The sequence below is a fragment of the Mastacembelus armatus genome, chromosome 11 (assembly GCF_900324485.2).
Source record: "Mastacembelus armatus chromosome 11, fMasArm1.2, whole genome shotgun sequence".
NCBI lineage: Eukaryota > Metazoa > Chordata > Actinopteri > Synbranchiformes > Mastacembelidae > Mastacembelus > Mastacembelus armatus.
This window is the reverse complement of record NC_046643.1, coordinates 9,078,874-9,099,354: the sequence shown is the minus strand read 5'-3', so window position 1 is coordinate 9,099,354 and position 20,481 is coordinate 9,078,874. Positions and strand designations below refer to the sequence as shown.

Here is a 20,481-nt window from a genome sequence, read left to right as displayed (position 1 = left end):
CACAAGGCAAGTGTGTATGTGTGTGTGTATGTGTGTGTATGTATGTGTGTGTGTGTGTCCAAGCAGCCCTCTTCATGAATGTCTGGATGGCAGTAAAAGTGCATACTGCAAAGATCTTTATGAATAAAGTAAGCTTGTCTAAATGCATTTACTGTTGTCTGGTAACATTGTGCTCAATATACGTTAAACAAAAAAAGAAATGAATCATCAGTTTGTGCTGAAGAGCTTTTCACTTTATTTTGCCGTTTTTTTTTTTTCAGTCATTTCCCGTTTACATTTAAGCAGCTTCTCTTTTATATAGAAAGACAATTTTACAAGTGACTGCTCAGAACCTGTTATCCCCCATACAAAAAGGAAACATTGGTCTCCACGTTACATACGAAAATATAATTTAAAAGCACTTGACAACAGACACACGTTACAATACATTCACTGTACACAGTATACTGATTTCCCTCCCTCACCACCTCCTCCTGCACACAGCCTCCGCTCCTCCTCTCTCATATGTGTAATACTGCGAACGGGCCCTGGGTAAAGCTCAAACTATTGCCTTGCTTCCTCTATCAGCATCATTTTGGATACCTTTCAGACATTTGTGCTTGTTTCCTACACTAGGATGAAACAATATACAACAGGATAGTAAAAAGAAATGAGGGGGGCTGAATAATTTATGAGACTTTATCTTCTGATATCTAACTTGTCAAAAGTCAGTCCTGTTGCCATGTTAACTTAGTGGCACCGGCAGCTTGGAGGACAGGAGGGTGTGTGCATTGCAGAGGTCAATGTACCCATAACATCAAAAGAATAGAGAAGGTTATGCTTCGAACCTTCTGCAGAGTAAGAACTTTGTGCATGAAGAGGGAAATAATGTCATGAATGAATGTGTTTTGGCATGCAGCACTGCACTGCGCCGCTCTTGTTTTTCTAGAGGCAATGAATTATGAATTCCCACTCAGGGGCAACATATTTGCCACCACAACACTACACGTCGCAACGTCGCCAGCCAGCCAGCCAGCCAGCCAACTGTCCTGGACCCACAGGTGTCGAACCAGCGGCCGAGCACTGAAACATGACAGATCCAAACACTGAAAAACACAGAATACAGTAACACTCTATAGGCTGATGACTTGGATACTGCTGAAAAAAAAAAAAAAAAAACACAAATAATGCTCATACACATCACACACATACATACACACAATTAACTGGAATGCTGTCATCTACAACGCACACAAATGATAGGTTGTAGGTGGTAATCTCTTTCGAATACAATGCACTCCTCTCACACAGTTTCACCAGATACAACACAGAGAGCATGCGTGAAAACATTCTGTCGACTTACATCCACTCATCTGCACATTTTGGAGGTGCGATGAACAAGAAAATCATTTCCATACATTTGGCGACCTCCAGGGTGAAACATTATGAGTCCCTACCCTCCCTCCCCCCACATCAGGCACATGGTATGATCAATGTTTGGCAGTGGAGAGCTGTTGGCAACGATCATGGAAAAGCAAAACCACAACAAAGATCTTGGCAACTGGAATACACTATGATGCTTAACCTGCTTTCACAGCTAAGTCGCTGGAACACAGCTCTGGCACTCTGAATGAGGAAACACTGGAGACGTGAAATACATAGATGGCTATTTTTGGGGGGGGGGTGAAATGTTCAAGATCTCGAATATTGGCCTGGGCCGTGCTCTAATATGCTCTCTTCCTGATCACCGGTTCGGTATCGCATTCAGAGTGTGTCAAAACTAAGTGGAGCATTAGCTCCTAAACTTTAGGATGATGTGAGAGAAAACTTGGATCTCTGAACCTAAAGTCAGCCAGCTCTTTGACCTTGTTCTCTGAGGTGACAAAACTGGCCGTCTCAGTAAATAAGAAATGAAAGGAACACTTACTGATACATACAAAAAAAAAAAAACACTAGCTAACACTGACAAAAATATATAAAATAAAGCTTGAAAATAAACTGTAACTATTTATGTATATGCTCATGAATATTTTGATATATTTTTTATGTACACATACATATCTGTCTATTGTTTATATATCAATATATCAATTTAAAGTATAACTTAACTCTCACATGTAAACCCTGGAAGTTACTGTGAAGGCACAGATCTAAGCTCAGCTGGACTCTGCAGGTAACGGAAAGGAAGTGTAAGGACTGCTGGACTTAGATCAGGACTAGCAGTCAACTTCATCCCACTTGAAGATGAGCAGGAAAGAGGCCAGGGCCTTGCTGGACTCCCTGTTTCACATCTCCTTTTAAGTTTCCCCTCTTCTCTTTCATTTGTTTTTTTGTCTTTTCTTTCTGTTGTTTTTTACAGTTAGCACCTTATGTAAGTCAAACAATAGAAAAAAATAATGTGATAGCATATACGAATGTGCAAATGTACAACAATAAAAAAACTACAAAGATATAATTTGTTTTTCAAAAATACAAGTGATATACCATGGATAGAAAAAAATAATGTAACACAATCAAAAAGATGAAAAAAAAAAAAAAAAAGAAAACAACTTAAAGCATGCACTTGATCCTTTAGTGTGTGGGGTGGGTATAGAAGGGTCAGGTAAGGAAAGTGAAAAGGGCTCTGCTTGGGGCAGCTGATTAGTGTGACCACAGGCTTTAGCCTTGAATCTTGCGCAGGATCTCGGTAGAGACAGGTGGGTGGAAGTTGATGGTGTGGTGTCTCAGGCCCTGCGCGGTTTTGTAGCTCTTGCCACAGCGACACTTGAAGGGTTTCCTCACGCGGATCTGCGTGCGGTGGCCGTTCTTGGCGTGATACTTGATACCATTCACGTTCTGATGGGACAGGAAACAGGAGCAAAGGTGTAAAGTCACAAAGACAAAGGAGAAATTACACCTACCACTTTTTATTATATTATATATTATATTATATTACATGTCTAACCAGCCCTTGCTTCCTGACTTTTGCAATGACAGGCTGATATAGCAAACATGTCACAGCTAAACCACAGCATTACGATAAATCTAGCATAGAGACAGTGTGTTTTCACCATGAAGCCAGATATAGATAACTACTTTAATAAAGAATACATGTGTATGACATGTTTTACTAAACACATAATGAATCAACATTTTGGATGAGACTGCTGCGTAAGGAGAGTGTCTGAGTGTCAACACTCATAAATCCTAAAGAGTAGAAAGATAATTAACCTTGTGCAATCGTCCAATTCAGATTATCTTCTTAGAACCTGTTTAGCAACATTTCCTAGACACCAGCTCATAAACTGCTCCACAGTTAGAGACCTGGTCGTAAATTGTTCCAGTGTCACAGTGTCAGTCTCAACATGATATTATTATAACACAGACACCTAGCATAAACTAGTACAGAAACCTGATCCTGCAATTACGTTTGGAACATTCCTACTTGCGTATTTACTTAAAACTGTTCCCTCCTCATAAATGCATAAGAACTGTCACTAATGACTGTATGTTTGTGAAACTTTTAAACTTTCTTGCTCTTCCTTTTTGAGAGGTAAACAAGTCACGCAGAACAATCAAGCTTTTTACCTTAGTGTGATAAGAGGTTTGTAGCCATTCTACAGGAACTCTAAAGTTGTTACTGAAAGCCTTCTGCTTTTTAGCCAAGCTAGGGGCGTGGCACTAGGGATGCCAGTGTTGGTCTGCTGGTGAGTCTACAGCGAAGTATCTTATCATCTCCTGACTAAATGTTGCACAGACATTTGTGGATCCCAGACACAGATCCTAATAATACCCTGACACTTCAACTGACACACCATTAGGTAGATATTAGGGGCCTGTACCTAGGTAAAGTGTGACACAAGGCTGCTAGTATGGCTGTAAACCCTTGTTGTGTCAAAGCTGAACAATGTCAAACCCTGATGAGAGGCACGGTGGGGAAGCTGGGTTAGATAACACATGTTGGCCCTTTCTGATCAACAGCAATATTGGCTTTATCCCATGTTGCTGTTTGGTTTGAAAATAGTATAAAGGAGTAATTTTCCCACACTGTCCATTGAAGAGAAGGGAATGACAAACTGAATGAGGCATTTGTTTGCAGCTGTAATAAATTCAGCCACAGCAAACATACTATGATATATTTATCACAGCTTCCAATCACGACATTCTGGATTTATAACAAGCTTTTTCAAACATTATGTCCAAACATGTGATACTCAGACAAAAGCTCCAGTGTGGACTCACAAATCACTAAACCTCGTGTCCTATTGCTGTATGGCTGCAACAGCCTTCTCCATCCTCTGGTGCAGCTTTACCTTGTATCTCTTTTTACAGCCAGGGACAGGGCAGGCGAACGGCTTCTCCTCTCCCCCGTTCATGCACATGGAGCTGAGGATGGACTCAGAGCTGATGGCGCTTTCTGTGGTCCACGACTCATCGCTGTCCGACTCCTCGTAGTCTACCTCCTCCTCATCATACTCACTGCCTGAGGGCACAATGGAGACATGCACAACAAAACAAATTCTAGTCATCCCAGATGAAAGAGGGATGCCCTTATTCCCAAAGGGATGTCATGCTTTGGGAATTTACCAAACAGAAATGATATGTGACTTTTTATTAATACTTTTTTCTGTCTTCTACCCATATTATGGCACATTGGCAGCGCACGGCACTAAAAGCGCTGCACAGAGAAATCAGCACTGGCATTCATATATGGGCTTGTGTGTGTGCCTGTGAGTCAAAGCGCAGGGATTGGCACTGAGAAAGCGATCATTAAGTGGGAGTGATCCCCATTGCTCAGTCTGGAAAAAGTTCTTTGCTAAGTGCAGAACATTTTCCACTCACATACATGCACATATTCGCACATATTCACACACACACACACACACACACACACACACACACACACTTAAAGACCCACTGACCCCCCACTATCACAGGAAATGCTTCACCTCAGCATGAGGAAATAGATGGCACCCTGGCACATGTTGAAAGAGTGAGTGTGTGAGTGTGTGAGTGTGTGTGTGTGTGTGTGTGCGCCTGTGAGTGTCTGCTGATGTATAAGCCCACACCTAACACTACGTTTGGAACCATTTGGGCTGGAAATGGACATCTGCTTTTGGGCTGTGCAACAAACAGCCCCATGCAAACACACAGTGTGACAGCTGCTATGTAATTAGCAGAGTGTTGACTGGTCTGCTCACTGCAGGAGCCACCAAACCGAACACACAAGCGAACACACACTCAACAGCAGACAGTCACTGGGTTTAAGCCTCTTCCACTATGGAACAAGTCGAAAAATATGAACAAATATTGACATAAAAACTTAACATGAAATAAATTAAAAGTGAATAAATGGTAGTTATTATTTACAGGATGCACTGCTAAACAAAAAGTGAGCTGGCTTATGCTCTCTGCCACATATATTGAAGTTATGCTTTGAATTTTTCTGCTCACTCACCAAGTATGAAATAAGATTCATTCCGTTCAAGGTACAAATATCTTTTCTCATGAGTGCAAGCATAACTTTTTTTTTGGTTTGTTTTTGTTTTTTATTTACATTAGTCAGTTTCAACACCTCCACTCACTCCATACATATAAAGTATCCATCTTTCATCATCTCAAACACACATTTCAACACACACACCTGTCATACCTGTAGGTGTGCTGCTGCGGAAGGAGGAGGATGGGGTGATGGGGGGCGTGACGGGTGGTGTCAGGTTACCGCTGGTGTGGCGAGGAGGCGTGGCCGTGCTGTTCCTGGACACTCCGCCTGTGATGGACAGGGACAGTTTGGGCGTGGCCTTCTTCTTCATGGTCTCCTGCTCCCGGCGCGCTGCATCGGTCATGAACCTGACAGCAAAAATATAGTGTCTTCAGTAAATGCTGCCCAATGGATACTGCATTGTTATCGACACAGACCCACAACATTACATTACTCACCGAGTAATTTATATATGGATCCAATGATGGCAACATTCACACCTTTCCAACTGACTGAACTCATTAAAAAAATATTATGTTGCATACACTTTAATTATTACTCATTAAACTAAAATAATTGTGGTTTATTACAACATGCGTCTTGGCTATAACAATATAAAAGCCATACTATATCTATATCTAATAATTATATTAGATATTATATATAATATCTAATTTATATAATTTATATATTAAAACCAAAAATGAGGTCACCTGAAATGCTGAGAATAGTAAAGAGCAGAAAACTCTACATGCACAACTATGCCATGTGCCAAGTACATTAGGGGAACCCTGACCCAGGATGTGGAGAGGTAATATATCCTAGCAATCAGCTGTTTTATTCTCCAAAATAGGTGAGTTCAGGTTTAAATTCTGTCTGAACAGCTGACTGCTGGTGTTTCCTGTCTAACTCTCTTTAGTCATGTCTGTCAGATGTCATCAGATTCATTGGTGATTAAGTTCCCATGTTGTTTCTGATTCATAACTTTTTATGGTGCTATTTATTGCTACTAAAGGTATTTATTCTCATTTAATTCTTGCTGTCCTGTAGATTTTACACAACATAATTAAGCTGCTGAATACTGACTTTATAAATAAAGCCATCACAACATAATACAGTAAATACAAAAGACATTTACAACCTTGTTACATGAACAATTATCCCAGAAAACCAGCCCCACCCTCCCTTTCTCTCTTGGCTTTTCCGTTATCTTTCTGTACGCTGCCTCTTGGAATGATTTAATGGGGCATTAAGTGGGATGTGCCACATTGGTTCACCGCACAAAACCACACGCATGCCATCATCCTGAGATGCTGCCTTTGGCTGTGTCGTCCACAGCGTATGGAGTCAGGAGTGACTGTCTTGTGTGGTTTTCTGTGCTGGTCTATGGATGAGTCACTGCTGTGTCTATGGGAAGACATCCGTCGTTTGAGCTGCTCCCCGCAAGCCACATGTACACGCACCCACGCACACATAAACAGACTTTCACTGGTGGAGCAATACTGCCCTCTTTAGAAAAATGCCTTTGGCTGTGTGTGTGTGTGTGTGTGTGTGTGTACCTGTTAATGTAGCTCAGGGCCAAATAGGTAGGCTGCTGTTGCTCCTGCTTTTCCAGGACCCGTGGATCTGTGTCTGAGAGAGAGAGAGCGAGAGAGAGTGAGGGAGAGAGGGAGAGAGACATTCAAATTAATCACTGCTCTCTGTGGAGGGAAAATGTTGTGTGAATACTCTTAGTATGTAGCTGACTCATACATCTATTCTTCCTGCCAGACTGGCTGAAAATTACGGGATGTTTCTCACACTGCTTTCTCTGTATTACTCTATAATATGTGGCAGCCTGCAGATATATTTCGGATGCGTTCACAAATGCTGCGTTATTACGCCGGTGACAAGCCGTCTATAATTTACTACCAGTGATTTTCCCAAAGTGACCCAGGCCTGCTCAATCATCACCAGAGTCTGAAAGTGGCAAAGAAGAAATTTATCCAAGAGTGAAGGAGCGACTTGGAGACTGTCATGAATGTACACAGTGTATTACTCAAAACACACACACACACACACACACACACACACACCCTCTCTTTTCCAGTTGACTTGTCAGTAACACTACATAAGCAACTTCCACTGCCTGAGGGAAGCAATGTAAACTTCAAAGCCCCACCTCCCACTCCCTAGCAAACAGGAGCAAGTGTGCGTGAAAACACTCCGGGTGGGTGCATCACTGAAGTACCAGTGCCATCAAGTGTTCAACAGGGGAACATTCAAAAGAATCCAAATTCTTAAGACAAACAAGCAGTTTTGTCAATGTCGCTGCAAGATTGTGTTGTAAATGGAGGGATAATTGCAGCTGCAAATATAATGGTTAGCAGATGTACTGCAATGCAGATCCAAGACCTCGATCATATATGTGCAACAACTAACAACACACTCCTGGTTGCTCTTTCTAACTAATCCCAAGTGTGTGTGTGTGTGTGTGTGTGTGTGTGTGTGTGTGTGTGTGTGTGTGTGTGTTTGCATGCTGGTATTCTGAGCCCTTTGGTTTTCAGGCTTTCACACCTCATAATTAAAAAAGAATGTGGACTTCCCACCGTGCAGGAGAACACCAAGGAGACCAGCAAACAAGAAAACAAGGCAGGGAAAAATGCACACTGCTGCTGCTGCAGATACACGTGTACATGTGAGTTTATTCAGCCCAGAAAAGGCTAGGTAAGGGAAAAAAAGATAGCAGGGGCATGGATCCACGAACGCAGGCTCCCCCACAAACACACCATCCAAGGTGGTCCACAGAGGTGGTCTCTGACAGATTTTTTTATAGCTCAGCCTTAATAATTCTACCTGCTGCTCCAAAGTAGAGACCAGAGCTGTCTGCACACACACAAACATGCACACACACACACACAAAAAAAAAAAAAATACACACCTCTACATCACTGACAGGGCTGAGTCATGAGACATGACAGTCGAAACCAGCAGCATCTTGTCTGACCTTTTGAAAAAGCACTGAGGTGGAAGCTTTTTGTAGCAGCAGCGGGAAATAATATACGACCACAATATTTCTGATGTCAGTATGTATCAATGTAATGTCAGGATAATAAAGGGGTGACTACTGAGACTCTCAGAATATTTACAGTCGAGAAAAAAATTTGTAAAGCGTGTGTAATAAATCAAAAATGCCAAACCATTAAACATTAAATGGTTCCACTTTCTAAAATTAGTATTTACTGCACTTCCTCATTTCCCTGCATTATAATAACCTGTCATCAAGATTAGGCCTGCTGGTTACAAAACAACTGATTAGTTAATCTGAGAGACAAATTATCAGGTTAATCAAGAACAAAATAATTGGAAGCTGCAGACCTAGTATGCATTGTACAGGCTTATAGGGATGCAGTCATTGTTTTACCATAATGTAGCCCTCAAGACAGAAAAACTAATTTTCAGAATGACTAATTAGTTTAATTATTTTGTTCTTAATTGAAAGATTTTCTTTCAAAATGTTAGGGATTTATTCAGACCCCTTCACTTTTTGCACTTTATTGTGTTTTGACATGGCAATTTTATTTTACTGAACTTTCCCCATCAATCTACACTCAGTAGACCAAAATACCAAAGTTTTTATATGTTTTTGAAAGGTTGTTAAAAATCAAAAACTGAAATCTCTCATTTACAAAAGTATTCAGAGCCTTTGCTGTGGCAGTCCAAACTGTGCTCAGGTGCACCCTGTTTGCTGTAATTTCCCTCGAGATGTGTCTTGAACTTAATCACCTGCAGCGAATGGAATTGACTGGACTTAGAAAGGCACGCACCTGATGGTGTATGAGGTCCCACAATTCACACCGCATGTCAGAACAAAAAACAAGCTGTGAAGTCCAAGGAATTCTCAGCAGACCTCTGCAATAAAATTGTGACGAGGCATAGATCAGGGCCAAGGTATAAAACCATTTCTAAGGATTTGATTGTTCCCAGGAGAACTGTGGCCTTAATAATTGTGAAATGGAAGAAGTTTGGAACTACCAGGACTCTTCCTAGAGTTGGTTGTCTGACCACACTGAGTGATCGGAGCCACTGGTGACTAGAACAAAGCTATAGAAATCCTCTGCAGAGATCAGAGAGCGTGCTGGAAAAACAACCATCTCAGGCAAACACCATTGTGGGTAAAAGCCATGAAGCATGGTGATGGCAGCATCGTGCTATATGGGAGCTTCTCAGCAGCAGGGACAGAAATACTGGTCAGAATTAAGGGAAGGATGAATGCAGCCAAATAAAGAGAGGTCCTTGAAGAAAACCTGCTCCAGAGTACAGTGACCTGACACTATGACGACAGGTCACCTTTCAACGGGACGATGGTGTGAAGCACACAGCCGGGACAACACTGGAGTGGCTTCAGGACAAGTCTCTGGCTGCCCTTGTGTGGCCCAGCCAGAGCTGAAAAAGACAGTTAACAGGCACTACCCATCTAATCTGACACAGCCCTTTGGCGAGAAACTCCCCACATCCAGGTGTTCAAACCTTGTACACATTTAGCCAAGAAGACTCAAAGCTATAATTGCTGCCAAAAGGGCTTCTACAAACTTTAGGGTCTGAATACTCCTGTAAATGGAAAAATTTCAGTTTTTTATAAGTAAAACTCAATTTATACAACAATATTTCTAAAAACATGGTTTCACTTTGTCTCTGTGGGAGTGTTAATTCATAGCAAAAATGGCAAACAATCTATTTTACATTAAACTTTAAACACAAATTGTGCCAAAAGTGAAAAACTCTTTAGAAAATACTTTCTGAAGTCAGTGTATATTTCCAAGCTTTCACTCGTAGAATCCCCGTCTACAATGTTGAACCAGGAGTCTTCAAAAGAGGAGTTATGCTGTATAGAAATATCATGACTACTGTAACTGTGATGGAAAGTCATCTAAAGTGAGCTTAATGCCAGGCATTAAAGAGAAAGTAGTAGAAGGAAAATGCCTGTTCAAATATGGGATGTGCAAGGAGCTCAGCATTTTGCTTTAAGATGAGGTAAGTGTGTGCACATGTGTGCATAGAGAGGAAGGGGGGAGGTGACATGCTGGTGTAAATGGACCAAACCAGGTGCACAGAGAGTGCTGCAGTGGTAAATGTTCACTGGCTTTATGATTTCCGTTCACCTAGCAGGACAGGAAGCTAACACACTGCTGATCCTGTCGCTGGGACAGAAGGGAAAGCTGCACACACACACACACTAAGATTTACATACCGAAGGGAAGCCATAAGGATATAAACTTTTACTGATTTAATTCCAAGGTTTTGCATTTAACCTACATATTGCATTGCCAGCAACCTATTCTTATTATCTGCCCTTGGGTGTGGACATTTTTCTCTGACCATGTACTGCATGTCTGAGACATTTCAGAGTCTCCAGGGTCTATAAATATCTCCCTAATTAGCATTCCTGTCATTAACAGCAGCACCAAATCAACAACCGATCCACTCATTTCAACGCAGACATCCATCTCTCACCCACAGCACACTGCTGCCCCCTACTGAATACACCCTGTGTGCATGTGTCCCCCATGCATGTCCACATGTGTGTGACTCTCAACATGTGTGTATGTGTTGAAATCAAGCCAAGAATGCATGGCTTGTTTTGCAGGCTGCTAATTAAGCCACAGAGAGCATTTTAACGTGTTTCTAGAGCAGCAGGCAACCGGATGGACGGAGAAGAGAGAAGGAGGGGGAGGAGAGAGAGCAGGGGGGATATGGGTGGGGGAAAAAGCAAACTTCTCTGTAATTACACTTCCCGGTGCTTGGTGGGGCGCTCGGGCCCTGTGACTTCCGAAAGGCAATCTTTGTGTGTGTGCATGTATGTGTAGCGTGAAAAGAGAGGCTCTGCAGTTTCCAGTTTGGGATGCCAGTCCACTAATTGCTCTCCTACACCCTGACAGGTCATTTAGGAAGTATGGTGGGCACACACACTCACATGCACAAACACACGCCCCTTCCCGTGTCACACCTTTGAAAGTAAGATGGGAAACACAACATGGCAAATGTAAGAACAATCTCACATTAACACAGGTGAAACTACTAGTCAGTTAGCAGAAAGTTACAAGTAACAGTTCTTTTTACGAATAATTACTCTATGCATTCGTTTTCTGTATTACTCAGTTCATCTTTTTGACCTGAAAGTGTCTGAAATAGTCAAGATGCCTGTTAGTTCACCATGATTCAAGGTGATGGCAAATGTATGAAAAATCACACATATATTTCTACATATTCCATATTTTCACATTTGAGAAGCTGATAAGACAGCAAGACTGTCATTATGTTCAACTTTTACTGATTCATGGAATATCTAAATCATAGCAATTTTCTTTTCTGTCAAACAACTAATTGATAAATGATCCTAGCTCTGAAAAGCATCACAAAACGATACCCAGCATTACTGCCAACATCAAACACAAAGACAAATCCTGGTAATTCACTCAACACCTCCTTAACGACACACTTAACTTTAATCAGCAAATCCAACACCAGGAAAGGGGTTTTCCTATCTGTTAATGTGAGACAGGTATGGTGTTTGCCTTTTCTGTAGTTTTTATCTGCTATGGCCTGGTTTCAACTCCTGTTCATAGAAGCAGTGGGTTGTGTTCTCACCTGCACGAGCACTGCAGCTATCTGCCATAACAGATACAGAGCCGTGGCCAAACCTGGCCTCCTGGCTAAATGATTACATCTTTAAAGGTTACTGTGGGTTGATTATCTGCATGCTTCAGCAGAGCCCATATTATTACAACACAATGCTACCATTGCTCCTCATGTAAGATTGTAGCTCAGTCTTTGAATCCAGCTGTAAAACCTTAAAAAAAAAAATTAAAGTGCATTCTGTCCAAACAAAGCTGAGATGTTTGGGATTTCCCTGTACTCGCCCCCATATTTTTCCTTCTTAACCTTCTCTTTCAAATCCCTCTTCGACTTTTAATCTCTATCCCCCTCCCGCTCCCCTCCTGTTCCTCCTTCGTTGAGGTAAGAGGCAGGTATAAGCTTGTGCAGGTGAGAACACAACTCATGACTGCCGCGCACGCAGGCCGACAAGCCTGACATCATTACATTCCTCAGACCTTACCTAGAGCCACTGCACAAAGCCCTCAACAACAAGCACACTAAACACAGCTCAACTAACCCATTCCCTTGTGCATTCAGCTGTTATCTAAACAATGCGGGCATGTTATTGGAAGGCTGCTATCCTTTCTTCTGGGATGAGATCAGCACTAAAGACCCACACATTACCCAATTTTCTCAGGGAAAAGATCACAGCTGGATCATCTGGTCTGGTTGCTGCAAGCTATTCTGCACTGTGTCAGAAGAGGAAAGACACATAAGATACATGTTAAGATAATTAAGATGCACATTACAAGCCAGTCAACTTTTCTGGGGGCTAGGCAGCAGATAAGATGGTCCACCAGTAGAGGGCAGCACAGTCTATTGTTTCTAGCCAAAAGCCAACTTTGATTTCTGCATTATTACCTAAGACCTAATGACTCATTTTTACCTGTACTTGTGCATTTTATTGCAAGCCTGTTGACACCTTTAGATTATCTGACTCACGGTTAGTGCCTGCTTTTTCTTAATATGTGTGCACAATGAACAGGACAGTACACAATAAGAACCACCTATTATTTACACATTAAAAATCTTATCTGGAATTCCACAGAAATTAGCTGGGAAGATGAAACACATCTTTACCGCTGCACCACTTTAAAACAAAACCAGGGTCAAAGCTAAATGCAACCACCCCACTTCCTCTCCCACTCTCACCTCCATCTGTCACGCTTGACCCTGTGAAAACGGATCTGCGTGCTGTATTGATTAAACTGTGAATGATCTTGATGCCGCTGATGACCAGGCACGGTTTAAAGTGAGCTAAGGGGGAAACTCATTAATTGATATGACTGGTAAACCGCCATTCTGCACAGCTGATGGTTCGGGGTCAAAGGTCAAGCTACGAGCCAGATGGAGCATATATCATATATGCAGGGCTTGGGTTGCAGGTCTGACAGAACATGAACTCATTAGTTTACTAGTAAATTAGGTGAAGCACTGTGGTCTATGGAGTCACAGATCACATGATAGATAAGTGTGTAAAAATATTAAATGGCCATTCATATTGTTGATTTCCTTCCTCTTTGGTTGAAATGCAGCTGATCCATTAAGCATATGTTGGAATAAAAAGTGGCCCACAACACTGCAACCACACCACACTCTCCTCATCCACATACACTGTCACACAAAACTCAACCCTTCATTAAACATCATGACAGGCCTTGCATCGTGACACACGTCGGGTGTCTGTCTTCACCGCAGCTGGCTGCTCGAGAGCGCTCTTTGTTAGAGAGAAGGCAGGTGTGCAATAACTCCAGCCAATATACTGCCCCTAACCCCGCGAGAGAAAGCCAGTTACCATGGAGACCAGCTCAATGAAGCATCCATTCTACCCTCTCACCCCACCCACCTCACCCTCTTCAAACAGCCTCCTGAGGATGGATGCACACCACAAATAATGATTAGCCCACATCGACTGTGCGACTGATTGTTGAGGGTTTTGGCGAATCACATCTATCTAAATGGTTCTATAGTGTAACATGCTGTGGTGTTTCCAAGGTTGATCTACCAAAGAGGGTGATTTCCTGTTTAAGCAAAAGCCAGAGTTTGATCTGTGCTTCAGAAGTGTTAAATATTTAACTAGTATTTAATTCTAGGGTGCTAATTAAGCTGCATCTGAATGCTCTTGCACTGCAAAACGAAGGCATTACCAAAGGGTTACTCCCTTATTAAAAACTAGGCAATGCTAATGACTTAGTCATAGACACAGTCGCTAATATTTTATTTGCCGAGTCTACATCTAAGAGCCATCTCTAAGGGCTACGAATGTGTATTTAACACTTCATATCTATATTGATTTTTGATGCCAAATTATTGGTCATATTCATTTAAACATAAGTGGACAACAAACCACCAGTCACCTAGCTAATATTCAAACACACAGATCTGTCAGACATTAACATTAATCAACCACTCCTTATTTATTCAATTATTTCTCCTAAGTTAAACAGCTTGTATTCATTTCATTTTATTCCCAGCTACAGTGTGATACTTGTGTCTACTGTTAAATGGTGTCTGAACTGTGAGTCTATACATGGCAGATGAAAATCTAATCAGCAGTGCAACAAGTAGCTTGTGTGGAGGAAAAATCTAATTATGTTACTGCTTTTGCTGCCGCAGCTCGGTTCAATTGATACGTGTCAATGGAAATGAAAGTGACATCAGCTTAATGAGCTGCAAAAGGCCATGTCTTGCTCAAGTGTCAAAAAACTGCAGGCTCAATACACAAGCGGCTGCAGCGCATCAGGCCTGGAGACGTAAACACTCGTTAGCTGTGAAGCGCTGCCTGCTCGGGATGCTAGTTACACCTATGGGACCTGCGCGGCCCTCGCAGGCGAGTTACCGCTGCAAAAGGTGACGCTCACGGTGGAGGTAAAACAAAAGAAGCCGGTCACCGGTTTCGCTGAGAAGCGGTTTTTCCCAAAAGAACCAAAGCCCAGTGTTGCTGACTGAGTCACAGCCCGACGAGACTCGACGCACGGAGAGCAGCAGGAATAGCGGAATGCAAAGCCGAGCCTATCTGCGCTTAGCTAACTAGCTAGGACGCTAATGCCAGCTAGCTGCTTTAGCTCCGTCTGCCCCTGTGCCCCGACTCACCGATGTGATTGTCCTCGATGTGGACGATGAGCTCGGCGAGAGACTCGAACTGGAGACCGCAGCCCCCGAACCTGCAGGAATTAGAGAAGAAAGACGCAGCGGCGATGCCCGTCATGTTGTCGGCGCTGGTGCATTCACTGGGTGGAAGGGGGGTTCAGGAAGCCGGGGTGGTAAACGAGGAGGCAGAGGCTTCGGGTCCGGGGTAGGAGCGGGGCAGAGCGCGGTGCGGCGGAGCAGACACCGGGCGGCCAGACGGGACAGCGGCGGACGCAGCTGGGAGGCAGGCGGGACGGTGGGGGTGGGGACGGAGAAGGAGGGGGGGGGGGGGGGGGGGGACTGGCTGGTGGCGGCTACGTCACGACCTGTCTACCTGTTGGGATCTGGCTGTGATACATCAGTGACTTCAGACATATTAAATAGGTTAGCAAATACATATCAAATGCAACACACGAATTGATCCAAGGGGTCTAAGTCTTTTTCTATTAACTTAATTTGAGTTATCAGCTTTTTCATCTTGTTGTGGTCCAGAGTATTACCTACATCAGGAAATATATCTCACACTGCCCAACATTGAAGGTGAATGTAAAATTGGATGGAAGAGTGAGTCAAATTTATATAGGCCCTAATAATCTTGTTCTGTATATGTTATGATAATCTTTTTTTTGTATACTGTTTTTACACTTGTGGGTTTTTCCCTGGGTGTGAGCTATGTTATGTCAGCTGGGATAATAAAATGAATTCATTTCATATATTCTGTGCCTGGTAAGTTAAATATGTAAGTAAGGAATGAGTATCCAAAAAAATCACAGTGTAATATTTTATTTCACTCAAAGTAATCCCCTGTGGCCAGTACTGTAATATACTGTACATTTGATCTGCAGATGATGCTTAACTTTTCCATCAGCCTGTAATAAAATAGGGCCTAAGAGCTTTCCAATGAATAGGCCGAGTAGGACTTTAGATATTATGTGGATGTAAGACTTGGGCAGAAGCAAGCTCTTGTAACTTACTGAAGTAAAAATATAAATATCATAATGTAATAATATTCTGATACAAGTAAAAGGCTCTTCTTCTTTTCCTTTCGGCTGCTCCCTTCAGGGGTCGCTACAGCGAATAATCTGCCTCCATTTAACCCTATCCTCTGTATCCTCCTCACCCACACCAACTATCCTCATGTCCTCCTTCACTACATCCAAGAACCTCCTCTTTGGTCTTCCTCTAGGCCTCCTTCCTGGCAGCTCTAACCTCAGCATCCTTTTACCAATGTATTCACTGTCCCTCCTCTGAACATGTCCAAACCATCTCAGTCTGGCTTCCCTGGCTTTTTCTCCAAAACATCTAACATGAGCTGTCCCTCTGATGTCCTCATTCCTGATCCTATCCATCCTCGTCACTCCCAGAGTGAACCTCAACATCTTCAGCTCTGCTACCTCCAGCTCTGCCTCCTGTCTTTTTCTCAGTGCCACTGTCTCTAAACCAGACAACACTGCTGGTCTCACCACTGTCTTGTCCACCTTTCCTTTCATTCTTGCTGACACTCTTTTGTCACACATCACACCTGACACTTTCCTCCACCTGTTCCAACCTGCATACAAGTAAAAGGCTGCATTTCAAATTTAACCTAAATATAAAGGTATTAGCAGTCAAATATACTTGAAGTAGCAAAATAAAAGTACTTAATGTGACATCTCACATTAATATTATTGGCTCATATTTACTGATGCATTATTGTTGATGTTAATTTTAACTACATTATAAACAGTACAGTATAATTTGAAATACTTTACATAACACTGGGATGCTTGTGAAGTTTCCACTGGGGATCAATTAAGTTGTATGATTAGATGGTGTTTTGCTTTATATGTTTGATTTAAAAATGTCACTAGTGACTAAAGTTTTAAAATACAAGTAGTGGAATAAAAGTTTAATATTTTCCTCTGAAATGTGAAAAGTTAAAGTATAAAGTAGCAGAAAATGGAAATACTCAAGTAAAGTACAGTTATGTCAAAAATGTACAAGTACAGTACTTGAGTAAACATACTAAGTTACTTTCCAACTTTACCAGTGGCCATGTTTATCTAGGGTCAGGAGTAGAAGCATCACAGTCCCTGCATCTTCACTGGTTGTGAACAGGACAGATGCCTTTCAGATGCCAAATATTAATTATCAGTAATGTGCTTAGCATAAATGTTTTTGTTATATGTAGTCACTTTGAATTGTTTATGAGTATGAAATGTGCTATATAAATACTTTCCTTGCCTTAGCTTTTGGTTGTAATAGAATTGATTCAATTATTTCCATGTAATGGGTGAGAGCTGACATTTTACAACTTTAATGTTTATAAAACCTGCCAGTGCTTTAGCTTGCAACACCTTAAAAACAGACTTTAATGGAATCTCAGAAATATGAAAACCATTCATTGTTTGTATAATTTAAAATTATTGTTGTTTATTTTCCATCACTGGCAAAGTCACCCAGAGTTAGTTTATCCTGATGGTAAAAATGAGGGGGTATTATGACTATCTGTGTCTATCACTATATAACTGACAACACTGACAACATAATCCATTACATCCATAAACTTTTACTGATTAAGATGACCCTCTAATGGCTCATTGGCTAGGCCAGAACTTTGAACATGTATGTGTGTGTGGCTCCCAGAGAGTGGAGAATGTCCTTAAATCACTTAGGTTGGCTAACCAGGGCCGGCTGGCCTGTGTTGGACCTGTTAATCGAGCGTTAAAATGGCCTGTCATAAACCACTGGCCAGTGACTTCAGCAAATAACCTCAAGACCTGGGAGCACACTCACTCTTTTTCTAACTGTCCTCTGTCTACCCAGCCTTATTCAAACACAGCAACATACGCACAAAACATGAAATGTACAACAATTCACTGCTACGACTAATTAGCAAACTATACACACACACACATGACATCACTGGCATCCACACTCTCTCACACATGTACAGTATAAAAATTCAGTGACCACGTCAGCCAAACACAGATGTTCTCTCTTACACACAAGCGTAGACACACACGCAACACAAACCTGTATCAGCACTGCGACTGTGACGCTGTTCCCAACACCATTACGTAAATGAGAAGTGCTAGCATGTGTTGTGAAATGCAAGAGAGAAGGGGGAAGACAGAGAGCATTTACGGTGCATGACATCATCAGATCTGAGGTCTGCGGGTGACGCACAGTGATTTATAGGATCGATTTCAAAGTAGCATGGATTTTCAGATTATCACCTTTTTTGTTGGACAAACAGTCCAACCAATGTGATGACCAACACACAAGTCTAGTTCATATATTTTGTCCCGACAAAATGGTAACAAATATGTTCTCACTCTAGTTGTCTGCTGAGTGGGTCTGCATGTGAGGGCACAGTTGGTTGTAAATTTAACTTCAACCACTGCATTACATAATCAGATGTCTGGTAACTTAAATACCTGGATGCTGGTCAAAGTATCTGTTTTCAGTTATTAAGGTGTAGATTACTCTATAGTTTATCAATAGGGAAACCACCATAAATTAAGTGAAAACAGCTTGGCAGTCAGTTGTGTGATGCAGCTATAGTAAGCATAATGCTATATGTGAATTGAGGTCAGTAAGTTTGTTTGACCTTAGACCTGAAACACCATATTTTTAGAGACAAGATGACATCAGGCCCTGAGCAGGCTGCTCACTAATGCTCCCAGTCTGGCTGTTAAAAGCTAAGCTTAGGTGAAGATGCCAGATGGTAATGGCTGGTACTGCCACTGAGTTATGGAGGTAGTTGTAATCTCTGTGGCATTGTCTGCTCTAGGGCACCAACCAGAGACTTCCTGGCTGCCGTCATATACTTTTTAGTGTGACTGTGCATTCTTCTTAGACACACACACACACGTGCTGTGAAACAAAACCCTTATCACCACTCAAAACAAAACTCAGAGATTCATGTCCACAAGGGGGAAGAGCTCAAAACACAGAGTGACATCATCACAACTTCCTGTTTTTTCTTGTTGCCGCAGCTACCAAAATTTGCATGCTTTAGGCGATTGGTGGACGATGAGTCAGTAGGGTTTGGTCACATTTTGCACTTCAACCACAACAAAATCAAATCCCTCTTTGCAGCTAGAGACCCACTGGAGGACCGGAAAGCCTGACCAAACATGGCAGAGATATTACTCCATGGTTTAACTCAGTGGAAATGTGAATGACCAAAATCCTTCTTGTTGTATTTTGCCCTTTTTAATTTTTTTTTTTTTTTGAAAAATAATTACATTTGGTATATACTAACTTCACTTAAATCCATTTAAAACTATACATAAGAATGAATACCATCCATTTTAGTATAAAAGGTATATTTAATACAAAACGTGATGAATAACAACTTTAGTTTTAAATCTGTTGGGCCCCCTACACTAACTTGTGTCAGGATGCAACTCTTTGCACAGATCCTGACTTATGACATCATATTAAACACACAATGGCCACCAGTGTGCATTGACTGCGTGTGTCATGATGGTAACAACAAACCAGACTATCACAAATGATAAAGAGTGTTGAAATTAATCACTCCTATTTCCCTGCTAAAACTTTGCCTTGTATTTCTTTTCTCTTTTCAGTTTTTCTAACCTGTATAGTATGATCCAATAATATATTGGTCCATATGTCGATATTATTGTTGTATTAACCCAAGCAGAACTACATTCAAGTAGTACCTTAGAAATGGAATGAACTGCAGACAGTCTTTAAGATCCTTTCACTTCAATTATGTTTTATGATTACTGTGTAGAATATGTAGGTCAATTGTTACTTGATTGTTGGTTGTCTGTCTTAAGATACTTCTTGCATGCTGGCTGTGTTATTGATTGACTACTACTACTACTACCACAACTGGTGCTATGTCTACACCAATAACAACAATAGTAATAATATTAACAATGATAATAATAATAATAGCCTCATATTAGAGCTGATATTACTATAATTTACCTGTTCATTAACCAAGGTTCCATTATAATGCCAGTTTCTTTTTTCAAGATAATTTCCGGACATACTACAACCTAATTTGTCATAACCACACTTATATTTATGTTCCATAACAACGATTTTATTTTTAGATAAATATAATTAGGCCTACAGCATTTTGAATCATAAACTCCAGACAGACGCTGCTGTAAAGGTAGACATCATAAATGGGGAGAGGGGAAAAAAACTGGGTGTCTTCCGCCCACTCAATGTGCCCCGTGTCCCGTCACGTTGCTGTTGGTGTGCCTGACTTGGCTCGTCTGTCGGTGCAGGTCCACCACGATGTGCTGCTT

The 20,481-nt window shown here is 41.6% G+C and overlaps 1 protein-coding gene across 1 annotated transcript; it reads right to left on the bottom strand.

The window, feature by feature from the left end:
• Positions 1-254: 254 nt before the first annotated feature.
• LOC113125912 (juxtaposed with another zinc finger protein 1) lies at positions 255-15,453 on the bottom strand. Its single transcript, XM_026299546.1, has 5 exons — positions 15,170-15,453; positions 7,000-7,072; positions 5,612-5,808; positions 4,272-4,441; positions 255-2,814 (listed from the first exon to the last, which is right to left on the bottom strand). The coding sequence occupies exons 1-5, from the start codon at positions 15,282-15,284 to the stop codon at positions 2,638-2,640; spliced, it is 732 nt and encodes a 243-aa protein (XP_026155331.1). The 5' UTR covers positions 15,285-15,453; the 3' UTR covers positions 255-2,637.
• Positions 15,454-20,481: the final 5,028 nt, after the last annotated feature.